At 49.1% G+C, this 13232-nt stretch overlaps 1 protein-coding gene across 2 annotated transcripts in view; it reads left to right on the top strand.

The window, feature by feature from the left end:
* trappc12 (trafficking protein particle complex subunit 12) overlaps nt 1-13197 on the top strand; it is a 29293-nt gene extending 16096 nt beyond the window's left edge. For both annotated transcript variants that reach the window (XM_085441698.1, XM_085441699.1), the window contains exons 4-12: nt 2036-2149; nt 4397-4535; nt 7026-7138; nt 7474-7546; nt 8274-8347; nt 9220-9318; nt 9909-10012; nt 10746-10833; nt 12123-13197. In XM_085441698.1, coding sequence (XP_085297824.1) covers nt 2036-2149; nt 4397-4535; nt 7026-7138; nt 7474-7546; nt 8274-8347; nt 9220-9318; nt 9909-10012; nt 10746-10833; nt 12123-12365 — 1047 coding nt within the window. In that variant the 3' untranslated portion in view covers nt 12366-13197. The remainder of the gene's footprint in view (nt 1-2035; nt 2150-4396; nt 4536-7025; nt 7139-7473; nt 7547-8273; nt 8348-9219; nt 9319-9908; nt 10013-10745; nt 10834-12122) is intronic.
* Nucleotides 13198-13232: the final 35 nt, after the last annotated feature.

Genomic DNA, 13232 nt, shown 5'->3' with positions numbered 1-13232 from the left:
CATCAGTGCTGATGCAAACTGACACCAGAGCTCAGCCTCTTAAACGTTCTCTCCTTCATCCTCTTTCTTTGCTCTGATTTCTGCTGTAAGCACGTTTAAACGTGCCAAGCTGCAGTTCCTCTGACGTCCACTGGAGGCTCCAGAGGTGAGGCAGTCCCCACAGACGCTCGTGTCAAACCCACCGTGCAGGCGGGACGTCACACGTCACTCAGGTCAAAGAAGCTGGACCACCGTTCAGTGTGTGACTGGTCTTTCCTCCATCGGCGGGGTCAGACCGACGTTTGCCGTGACTCCACTCCGCGACCTGCTCGCTCTCATCACGGCTTCGCTCTGGCATTCGGGCCAGTGACAGTGTCTGAGCATGAAGTTATAGTTATGTAAATCCTGAGGTTTGGCTCCTTGTAATGCATGTTTCTGCATTTTTGCTCCTCCCTCTCCTTCTGGCCCAGAAAGACCTGCACAGAGCAGAAAGACAAATATCACCAGAGTTTAGCTTAAAAGAGCCACAAAAACATTTATTTATCTGTTAAACCAAACATCCAAAACAGCGCTGTCAGCCGGGATTTAACACAAACAGGAGCTCACACCTCTATTAGCACGATGAACCCCACACCAGCCATGCTATTGGTCAGATAAGTAAGACCACGCCCCTAATTATCCAAACTTAATATGATATAAACAGGTGTTACAAAGGAGTGAATTCTCTATAGAGACCAACCAGTTTGTGTATCAGGCTGTAAAGATCTAACATGGGAGTCTACGGGGCTGACTCACTGCTGGCGCCCCAGCTGGACGATAGAGGAACTGCAGGTCCAGGGTTTGGTTTTTCACGCGCCATAAAGTGAAGAAAACATTGAAAAACAAACCCCTCCAATATGTGGGGCCACACTAAAGGTCATTTACTTCCTGCGGTCTCTTCCCCTCCTCACGCAGACACCGTCTTCCTCTCGCACCCCGTGGCGGTGAGCGGCGTGCTGTAGCGTGCTGCAGGAAGTGTGTGCGTGTGTGTGACTGACTGCAGCTGCTTTTGGCCATCCAGGCTGCCTCCTCGTTTTCAGCTTCATTTCCCGCCCTAATGAAGATTCAGAGGCAGCGCAGCGACTGGCACAGGAAGGAGAAGAGGAAGCGGTGACGGGAGGAGGAGGAGGGCAGGCAGGAGTGAGAGTCAGATGAAGGGGAAGGAGGCGAGGAGGAGAAGGGAAGTGGTGATGAAGGCTGTGATAAAGAGAGCAGCCCTCTCGCTGCCTCTCTCTCCTAATTAGCTCGCCGGCTGTGATGAATGGCGCAGCACTTAGGATCCAATCGGCGAGCCGACCTTGTCATGCGTGTTGATGGGGTGGGGTGACTCTGCGCCCCACCCCCTCCCAGCACATACTCTTACCTATTGTACCTCCTCCTGTGGAAGCAGATGCTGATATCTGGGCATGTGTGCACTCGTGTTCTCGGCCTTAATGACCCCCCCCCCCCCCCCCCCCCCCCCACACGCACACACACCTGAGCTCATATGGTCACTTTCACTCTGCAGTGTTAAAGTCACAGCAGGATCAGCTCAGGGTGACTCATGCAGTGTTTCAGTGTCTCTGCTGCAGGATGGAAAACATCCACAAGCGTCTTCTGGAGATGAGCTGATTTAACCTTTGACCTTTAAGGTCTTTGTCATGTCACATGAATTCAGAGGTGCAGTCATGAGTCGTCCTGCTGCTCAGCAACGCAGGTGGAGTCATGTTTAGGTATTTGACCTCCTGTCATCTTCACCAGGCTGACACTGAAACAATCTAAATGGCACTTTTAGAGGGAACAAGCACGTTTGGTGAACTGTGCCTTTAAAACAAAGTCTCCAACAGTCTCTGAGTACAAAAGGTCATCGAATCCTCTCGAGCCGCCCGGTCCTTCCAGAACCTTCTTGAAGTTCTTTGTTCTGAGCTGCATTATATTCTGTCTGATGTCGGTTTTCCTCCCTCAGCTTCCTCTCCCTGTTTTGTGCAACAGTTATTCTGACTTATTTCTGACGCCTCATGTCTCGTCACCCCTGCAGAGCAGTAAGAACTGGCGCGCCGCGGTGGATCTGACGGCCCGGATGCTGACGGCTCACGGTCAGGGATACGGCAAGGCCGGCCAGCCGACCTCCCACACCACCGACTCGCTGCAGGTAAGACGCCTCACTGGTTCCCGATGGCATGAATCCCGTGTTCGCTGACATCAGTCGAGTCTGCGTCAGTCTGAGATACTTTTGTTGTTTGCTTTGTCCTCATCTCATACGTTTTACTGCCATATTTTCCCCGTGTGTTTGTGGAGCTCCATCCAGAAGATGGATGGCTGCGCGAGCTCATTAAGAGGCCACCCTCGTGCTCGGCTCTGTGAATTAATTAGCCGTGTCGCTGCCTCATGCCACATATCACAGTTAGTTTTATGTTCTTAAACATCCGGCTCACTTTAGTGCAGGAGTTGGAGTCCTCGTGTTCCAGGGGTTTCTCACATGTTGTGTTGCATGGATGTGCACATGTTAGAAACATGGCAGCAACTGTTTTTCTGTTCATAGATCTGTGTGATGTCGCAAAGAGGGAATAGTCCCGCCCACCCTTATGTTTAAACCTCCTATCTGGTTGTTCAGTGATGACGCAACGAATCCTACTTCCGGGTCTAAAGTAGTCTGCGTTTAATATGGCTTTTGTGTTGTTAACATGTTTAATGTTATGTATTTTCTTCTATTTGATCTCAAAAAGCTCCTAAAACAGTCAGTGATCACTGTTGACCTCCCTCGGCTTTTATTACCGCTAATCATTTATTTAAGCTCAGTTTTTAAAACCTTAGGATGTAACTACAGCCCAGCCCATGCAGCAGTATATGAATGACTAACCTCGTATTGTGGATGGATTATCTCAGTTGTTCTCCTGGCTGAAGTTTGGTCCTTTTACAGCATCCTGCCATGCGATTACATTTGTTCCTGACCACCGAGAACACTCACATTAACTTTTATCGAGTGGAAAAAAAGTTAGCTTGTTTATATTATGCTAACATAGCTGTGTCGCTAGCGGCCACGTAGCACATCATTATATACCAGCTAGCCCAACTTCAGTAACCCTACAAACGTCACTGCTGTTTAGTTTTCTGTCTTCATTTATGCTGGAAGTGATAACAGAGCTGTACGTTTTAATTTGTTTCCAAAACCCCGGAGTCAGGACATGCTATATTATATTTAGATAGAAGCTAGCGAGCTAACTCCCTGCTAACTTCTAACTCCGTTAAATGTCATAAATTCCGTTTTCATGGATGCCTGGATGTTAAACTCAATTGTTACACCTGGTAGAGCAGAACGCTGATCATTTTATTAAAGATGAAAGACTTTAGACAGTTTTTCAACTCTCAGTAATGCCATAGTGATCGTTTGATATATGGACCTGCAGCGGAGTTTAGACCCAGACACGGCTAGTGACGTCAGACTGAACAACCGGATAGCCAGTCGTCTTCAAAGGGGCGGGGCTACAATGACTTCTTTGACCTGTTGGCCTGCGCTAAGGCTTATTTTGAACTGTGAATCATGCAAAGCTCCTCAAGTTGAGTGGACAGCAGTCCTGTTTAAATGTGCTGCAGGTTCTAATAAAACACACGTGACCATCAACGCTGACAAAAGGTTCAGACGCTTTTCACGCGTTTGAGGGTTTTTTCATTTCCAAAATATGTAATACAGGTCACGCTGAAATGGTCCGACACAGAATTAGAGCCACAGGGAGAGAGCACACTGTGGGAGAACTGTCTTTTTAAAACAACGTTTTTAAGACTCCCTGAATAAAAATGGCCACAAAGGTCACAGTCTTCATCCCGAGGCCGCCGGTCCTTCCCGAAGTCTTCTTGAAGTTCTGAACAGTTGACCTCGTGCCACCGTCCTAACTCCAGCACGCCGCCTCAGCCGGGTCGAGAGGGAGCAGCGTGTCTGCAGGGGTTACACATGCCGCTCGCGACCTTCTGGATCTTTCCGTGGCGAGGCGGTCCATCTTCCAGCTCGAGCGGCTCAGGGTGCAGCATGAGCCCTGGCTTCTGTCCAGCAGCTGAGAGAATCCAGTGCCCTCCAGATGTGGAACAGCAGCCTCCACTCAGACTGCAGCCTGAGGTGGAAGCACTGATGTGTTGATGAAGTAAAATGCTGCATGTATTCATACATTCAAAAGGTTCTTGGTGAGCCTTTCACAATAAAAGCCCTCAACATACACATTGTGACAGCTGTGCAGAGGAAACTGTGGATAATCATAGAGGACATTATGTCTTAGTCGTGCCTGTAGTTTAACTCAGGAGTGTGGGTTTCATCTGCACAGCAGGACAGCTGAATGTCACAGTGTGGGTCTCTGTGTAATGTAGTTTACCAACTCACACAGTGTGTGTGTGTGTGTGTGTGTTGCAGCTCTGGTTTGTGCGGCTTGCTCTGCTCACCAAGCTGGGCCTTTTCCAAAATGCCGAGCTGGAGTTTGAACCCTTCGGCAACCTGGATCAGCCGGACCTCTACTACGAGTACTACCCCACTGTGTACCCAGGCAGGAAAGGTATGGACACACACACACAGCGTTGTATCCCGATGTTCCTCGTGGTGTTTTCTGGGTCATACAAGAAGAATAAATCTGACTAGACTTAAATATTTATTTAAAAAAGTCTGTAATCACACCGTCATGGAGTAAACACAGCTCCAACTTTCACACGTATGAAACTGGGTCGAGAAATGACGTCCGCAGCCCATCGCACAGACGTCGTTACCGCCTTTACGTGACAGCAGCCAACCAGGTGAGTCTGCGGTGACGCTCGCATTATTTCCGCTGCTGCTATTGATCATAGATCAGAGGCTCGAGCAGAGCCCGCTGCGTGTTGCGTATTCTGTCCGTGAGCTGCTCGCTGAGGCCTCTGAAGGCTGAACGGCAGTGTTCATGACGGCGCTGAGAGGCTGCTCTGCGAGCGTTGAATGCGTTATTAGGCTGCTGGCTGCTCTACGACAGAATTTAGCATTTTACCCACATTTTTTTTTTTTTTTTTTGTAGGAATGCACCAGCGTATCCACCACTGTCCTATTAAATATTCAGAGGAAAGTTGGTGCCAGGAGCTTGATATCAGCCTGTATCATCGAGAAGCTCCAACAACTCCACTTGTCTCCAGCAGCTCTTTGGTTTTGTTTTTCCTCTTTTTACACTGCATGAATTGCTCTCTAATGTATTCCCATTACTTTGGATCTGCTTCGCCCCTCGGGCTACCGCAGTGTGAAGGCAGCACACATCACACAGACACACACACACCCTTACATAAAAAACACTTGAAGCTACACTGCACAGCTCTCTGAAGAGCACCGATTGACTTTCCATTGCTCAATATTAAACGCTTTGTGCCCTGCTAAGGTGCTCTCAGACAAACTGGCATGAGTTGTGTTGCCTGGCATCACAAGTCGAACAATTCTCCGCTTGCATCAACTATCTATTACCCGTGATCGTGCTCTTTGAAGGCCTTCAGAGACGCCCGGTCTGCGCGGCAGCGAGCGAGCGCTCGGGGAAGGAGCAGAGGTCCTCCGTTGGGTACGGGCGTGAAAAGCTGAGTCCAGTTTGGGCTGAGAGACATCGGAACCTGCACACAGTTACTGCAGCTGGTTCAGAAGGAGAGGTCCCACCTGACCCGCTCACAGTCAGCTGTTTGTGCTTTTTGTTATATTCATACTATGAATATTTTCAGACTAGCAGACCTCCAAGTGTGCAGGGCCCGGTTCAAATTTGGTGCTTTTTCAATTGTGTTATTTTTCCCCTCCCAGCGTTGGAGCTTTGAGAGACACAGTGAGACATTTAGCAGTCTAAAGGCGAACTCTGTGTTCTGATAATTCACTGAAGAAAAACGTCAAACTTCTGGCTTAAATTTTCATGGCTCGTATCGCCGTGCGGGACACAGAACACGTAGCAGTATTGCGCTTTTCAAAATAAAAGCATTAGGATTCCAGAGACATTGTTTCTTCTGAAGGCTTTTATTGTGATAGGATGTTTCTATCCTGTTTGTCTTCAGTTCTCGGGTCGTTGTCCTCAGCACCTTCAGCTGTCTTGCCTCGATGTTAGTTCCTACCTGCTCCTGCTCACCAGTACATGTCAACTCCACAGTGTTGGCACCTTGGCTGCTGCCATGTTGTGTTTTTGTTTCCAGAAGTGACCATATTTGGAAAGAGGCCGTATTATTGGTCAGATTAAAAAGGCTCTGACAGCACAAACACAGCCCAGAGGTTCAGCAAGCAGCTACAGACACCTTTGTTGCCATTCACCTACAAGTCAAAGAGGCCACGCCCCCTAATGATGTCTACTATCCTGACCAATCAGGCTGTTTATTTTAACATGGGCATCTCTGGGGACTGACTCACTGCTGCCTCTGCTGGATGTTAGAGGAACTGCAGGCTCTGGTTTAATCCTCATGCTCATATTTCCTTCATTATGAAGGATGCTGCTATTACTAATGAAAGTAAAAGCCATAAATTAAATCTGCTGAAAATGACTGACACCCCGGGAGATGAAGAATAATGAATCGCAGAGTCGTCGAGGTCCCGTCACCGTGACGATAAAACCCTATAACGCAGGGCGGGGGCAGAGCAGAGAGAGTGTCGAGTTGGAGCAGATAGACGAGGAGAGATGGAAGGTGAGATAGAGACGGGCAGCGATGGACCAGACTTTCACATCTGATGGCTGATATCAAAGAGGCGCTGATCAAAGCCCGTGGACTCACCTGAATATAGGCTCTTCCTCAGGGGCGCGTGTGTGTGTGTCTGTGTGTGTGTGTCTGTGTGTGTGATGTCGAGGCAGAGAGATGAGTGATGGAGCTGAGCAGCGCACAGAGAGAGCGAGATGAGAGGGTTTAATAAGCAGCCATACGTAGCTCGGTGCCATCTGTAGGTTCCTGCCTCCAGGGCTGTGTGCAGTCTGTGTGTGGGTGGATGGCTTTATATTCTCATCCTTCTCCCGCTCTCCTTCCTGCTCTGTCCTCATCCCACCTTGTTTCTTATTCCCTCCCTCCATCCTGTCCAGGCTCCATGGTGCCGTTTTCCATGCGGCTGCTGCACGCCGAGCTCCCACAGTACCTGGCTAAGCCCCAGGAGGCCCTGGACCGCCTGCACCACCTCAAAACCGTCTGCCTCACCGTTAGTGCTAACGCACGCACACACACACACACACACACACACACACACACACACACACACACACTGTAGTATTCACACAATAAAAGCACACACCCACGCAGAAGCACATTAGCTGTACAAATCCTGAAGCCCACCTGTGTAAACACACAGGTATGGCAGGATTTTGGAGTTCTTGAATATGCAGATTGTAACACACAGAAGTGCTGGCACTCAACCAGATCTCACACACTCACACAGACACACACTCACACAGACACAGACACACACAGGCACACACAGACGCACAGACCATCCTGAAGTTTTAGCCCCTCCCCCCTGCTTCCTGTTCCTCACAGATTCTGGAGAACCTGGAGACGGGCTCAGCCGAGGACGGCAGCATGATCACCTTAATGCAGGAGAACAGACAAGGTAAACTCACTGTGAGCTGGCCGCAGTCCCAGAATGCATCACACTGTGGGAGGAGAGTGAGGTCACGGGCCCCCACCGGTAACACACACACACACACACACACACACACACCTGGTGCAGGACTGCAGCATAGCTCAGCCTCTCAAACACACCAATGCGGCGCTCTGTAGGTGTTTCTGCCTGCGCTGAATACCAAACGGCTTCTTTCCCGGCCGCGTGGATCCATACCGATCACTCCCGACCAATCCGCTCACACCTGCTCCGCCACGCCAGGGAGACGGGTGGAAACCCACGCCTGACTTAATGTGCACTCTGGTGTGTGTGTGTGTGTGGCTGTTTCAGGAAGTTTTCCAGTCTGAGCATGAGCAGTGGCGTTCGCCACGGCGTGTTTTTAAAAGCAGTCGCGTCCTCTGTCTCTCCTCTCCCCGCCCACGCCAACAGTCAATAACGCCGGGCCTCGCCTTCGCACATGAGACCCCTGCTGAGTGATTAGCTCTTCTCCCCAACACACACACACACACACACACACACACACACACACACACACACACACACACACACACACACACACCATGAATAGTAATAGGCACATGAGCTCTTCCACTCTGTGCCGCAGTGTGTTTGTCTTAAAATAAACCCCGCTGTATTGGGGGGGGGGGGGTATAGGGATGCCAACCCCCCCCCCCAAAAAAAAACCCTCTTCTTCTTCTTCTCTCCCTGTTTGCAGCGTCTCTAAAGCTGTGGAGGTCTCGCCTCAGCCGGGTCATGTACTCAATGGCCAACTGCCTGCTGCTGATGAAGGTAGGTGCGTGTGCGCGTGTGCGTTTGTGCCAGAGATCTCTGATGCCAGCCTGCTGGAGGATTCACAGTGAAATCCCCTCAGACTGACCACTAATTGGATTCTTGGTCAGTGAGTGAGCGAGCGTGGGTGAGAGAGGTGGGGTAGAGACACAGTGCCATCTAGTGGTCGCAGCTCAGATTACACCACCCTGTTCAGATTACATTAGCTTAAATTTAAACACGCAGAGTTCCGACTCTGAATGAATAAAGATTTGATTTTATTCACGTTTAAGCTCCAACCAGGTCATGTGACATTCAGAGCCTGACATCAGCGTCATGAAGGCTTTGTTAACGAGGGCGCGGCGTTCATCAAGTTTAAGCCTTTAATGCTTATATCTGTTTATCTGACACTATTTTTGTGTATGTTCACGTCTTTCTGTATACAGTCGTCTTCTGCTGTGGGACACGCCGCGGCGAGTCATCTTCGTCACAGCTGTTCTCAGCACGCTGTCTCCGCCATGTTTGACAGTGTGATCTTGCAGACTGCTGTGTATCGATTTCAAACTTAATCCGTCTCCAGTTTTAAACTTTTGGTGATTTAGAAACGTGCTCATGAGCAGCACGCCGCCTCCGCAGGTCATTTCCAGCACACGCCCTCCCCCCTCCCCTCTCTGACCCCTCTGTTGCCCGCTCAGCGCTCCAGTCGCCACGTGAGCGATGTGGAGGTGGACGGAGGGTCACTCCGCCTGCTATTACTCCATATGTTTGATTAATGCTCTCTCTCTCCACACCTAAGCTCTGCTCTTTCTTTACCCTGCTCGCCCTCCACCTGTCTCCGCCACCCACCACTCCCCTCCGTCACTCTGTGTCCTCTCTGTTCTGTCTGTCCTCAGGACTACGTTCTGGCTGTGGACACCTATCACTCCATCATCCAGTACCAACCCCAGCAGAGAGCGCAGCTGCTCAGCGGCATCGGACGCATCTTCCTACAGGTCTGCATGTCTGTACTCCACCCTGCTACACCACCCTCTGTTACTCCAACCATTTAAAGGGGACATGTCACACATAAAGGCTCATTTACATCAGTGAGCTCAACAGCTGCAACTGTGAAGCTGGAGTTAAGAAGTTTTATAAAAACACACACACACACACTCACTCACACACACACTCACTCACAGACACACACACACACTCACAGACACACACACACACACACACTCACAGACACAGACACACTCACTCACAGACACAGACACACACACACTCACAGACACACACTCACACACAGACACACTCACAGAGACTCACACACACACTCACTCACAGAGACTCACACACACACTCACTCACAGAGACTCACACACACTCACAGACACACACACACACACTCACAGACACACACACACACACTCACAGACACACACACTCACAGACACTCACTCACAGACACACACACACACTCTCACTCACTCACAGACACACTCACACACACTCACACTCACACACACTCACAGACACACACTCTCACTCACTCACAGACACACACACAGGTCGGGGCTAACATGCTGTTCCTCTCGCACAGATCGGAGACGTTAAAACTGCAGAGCGATACTTCCAGGACGTGGAGAAGTGCGGCCCGGTGAAAGGCAGCCAGCAGGCTCTCGCCACATGCGTGTTAATGAACAGGTACCTGCATGCGTGTGTGTGTCTGTGTTTCATTTAGCGCCTCGTGCAGCGTGTGAACTTCATGCCTCAGCGGCGTGCGATTTCGAGGAGGTCGAACGTCTGTGCCGACCCGACTCCCTCGCACGCTGATGCTCGCCTCGCAGACCTGCAGAGCTGCTGTAAACTAGAGCGGTCTCGTACTTCCTGTGATCGTCTGCGTCCGTTTATTTATTTGGCAAATGACAAACTGAAGTCACATCACTTCCCCCGGGTTCGAGCATGCACACAGTCAGTATCTATAATTTGGCATCTTAATCAATATTAATCATATCGTGGTTCCTATTTTTCAGCTTTTTCACTTCTATCTTAGCATTGAAATATCATTTTGATCAATGGATGATTAATGAAAGGCCTTTTGTAATGTCTGTAGCGCCCCCTGGGGGTTGTTGCTGTTTAATCAGGCTGTGATGAGGCTGGTTGCTCTGAGAATAAATGTGATTGGTCCTGAACAGAGCCCCTCCCCTTTTTTATTTTCTTAATGATTTTCACTTTGGTGTCAAAACTTGTTGCAAGTTTCATTTTTTGAGGTGTTGAAAGAGTTTTGAAAAGCAGTGATTTTGTGGCAGCGGTTGGTTTAGTTGCTGCTGAGCTCGTCTGTGTTCAGGGATTCACCTGAACGCAGGTAAACCCGTTTAAACCTGTTTGAATGCTCGACGCAGGTTGGAAGGGTTTGAAATGTGTTTCCTGCTTTCAGGGCTTTCGTCCACCTCAGTCAGAACAACTACGCCGAAGCACATGCCTCCTTCATCGAAGTGCTAAAGATCGACCCAAAGAACCCCGTGGTAGGTACCGCCGCCATCCTCCAAACGGTCCCCAGAGCAGTGCACAGAGTGGGTCAGGCCGCCTCTGTGGGCTCAAACTGTGCTCGTGAATATTTTGTACTTGTAAATCAAAGTTGAGAACTGAGTTTTGTAACCTTGTAACCCAAAATATCCGAATATTTTATGTTTGTGCATCTGTAGATGAGAGTGTGTGTTTAAAAAATATTTACACGAGTTACAAATTGTTTTATGAAAGTCTGCTGACAGGAACAAAGCAAAACACTGCGTGTGAAACTCCCTGCTTCTGTGTGAGTTTCAGCTTACACTACGAATTCTTCCTTTCAGCTGATTGGTCAATGTCATGTCAATTACAGATGTAACAATCCAATCAGAGAACAGATGGGTTTGGCTGTTGGTGGGGTACTTTATTGACCAATCAGCTGAAAGGAAGAATTCGTAGTGTAAGCTGAAACTCACACAGAAGCAGGGAGTTTCACACGCAGTGTTTTGCTTTTTTCCTGTCAGCAGACTTTAATAAAACAATTTGTAACTCGTGTAAATATTTTTTTTAAACACACACTCTCATCTACAGATGCACAAACATAAAATATTCGGATATTTTGGGTTACGAGGTTACAAAATATTTATGAGCACAATTTGAGCCCATATTCCTCCACAGTGACGTCATCACATACACTGACTGCAGTCATTACAGTGGTGAGGTTACTTTTGCACACAGGCAGGCCGCTGTGGATCACTTTGTTTCTACGTCATCGTTTCAAACTGCACTTTGTCTTTACTCGGGTCACCTGAGACTTTAATATGTGTAATATTGAAGTTTGATGATCAGTGTGGCAGATACGTCACGTGTCACAAACATCGTCAGTGACGATGATGATGAAGATCAGTAATAAAATCACAGTAAAATGTCATTTTTTTGAGCTGCACTCATGTCCTTGTATCATAACCATCACTCTGTATTATTAGCTTATGATAAAGTGTCACCAGCAGAGGGCGCCAAACAACCACAGCCAAGCTGGTGACTGAGCAGGTTCCTGTAGGAACTAGTTTCTTCACACTGGCTGCATCCTGCAGCCGTATCACTCCTCAGGAGGAAGTGTGTGTCTACTCTGGCTCATGTGACAGGAAGGAAACATTAAATGTGTCGGCCATTAGAAACAAAATAGTTTTGTGCTGCTCAGAGCAGCCAGTCAGAAGACTTAAAGTGGGAGGAGCTAAAGTGTCTTGTCTCAGACTGTTACACCGGTGCGTGCACAGTTAAACCCTCCTCTTCCTCCGTGTGTTCGCAGGCCAACAACAACGCGGCGGTGTGCCTGCTCTACCTGGGCCGCCTGAAGGAGTCGCTGGGCCAGCTGGAGGGCCTGGTGCAGCAGGACCCGGCGCAGTACCTGCACGAGAGCGTCCTCTTCAACCTGACCACCATGTACGAGCTGGAGTCATCCCGCAGCACGCAGAAGAAGCAGGCGCTGCTGGAGGCCGTCGCCTGCCGGGAGGGCGACAGCTTCAACACGCAGTGCCTCAAGCTGGTCTGAGAGGAGGAGCAGCTTAGTTTGACCTCCCAGACACAAAACAGCGAGTTTTATTGTCACGAAACAGATGAAGGGCACCCAATCATCATCATCCTCACAATAACCCACAGGAGCAAAGCCTGCAGCAGCGTCCTCCAGCGCAGCACAACCGCAACCCGAAAATCGTGTCCTCATGGCCTCCCTCTGACTGCTGAATCACACCAGAGCCAGTCTGCGTCTCCAGGTTCAACACACAGCTGTTCAAAAACAACAGATCTGAGCTGCAGGAAGGAAGCTCGCTGGTTTCCATTTGTAGTCCATTTAACTGGACTACAAACTGGCCAACCATGTTTGAGTCGAGGGTTAAAGAGGGAACAAATTTACTGAAGCACAGACAGCAGAGACCCGCTCTTTTATTAGTCGGGGCAGGAAGAATTTTCAAAATAAAAGCCCCAGTGCAGAGCAAAGTCCAGGATAAAAGCCCACATCGGTGTTTCCCTGGTCAGACGGCAGGACGGCTTCATGTTTCACACATTTTAACTTAAACTGGGTCCAGTTTAATTCAGCTTTATCCCAGCTCGCCTTTTAATTTGTAGTAAAGTCTAAGCCCACTTTGTGTTTTGGGAGGAACAGACGGGATGCTGGAGGCGGGATGTCAGAGACTCCGGCGGGCATTATCCTGATTATCTGCAGACCGGACAGCTTCAGTGACTCGGCCCGCTCGTGTTCAACATATCAGCAGCAGGGTTTCCTTTGAGTTCACCAGGAATTATTATATTTAAGTGATTTGTGTTTACTTTCTGTGCTGATCATATTTATGTAAATGAAATAAAATGTGGTTTTAAGTGAAAGCGCAGCTCACTGTGTGTGTTTGATGTGGGAAAAAATGAC

The sequence above is a fragment of the Copadichromis virginalis genome, linkage group LG19 (genome assembly GCF_057382275.1).
Source record: "Copadichromis virginalis isolate Kocher_CV1m ecotype Utaka linkage group LG19, C_Virginalis_male_GT1.1, whole genome shotgun sequence".
NCBI lineage: Eukaryota > Metazoa > Chordata > Actinopteri > Cichliformes > Cichlidae > Copadichromis > Copadichromis virginalis.
The sequence above is the reverse complement of the archived record's forward strand: the minus strand, read 5'-3'. Positions and strand labels throughout refer to the sequence as shown.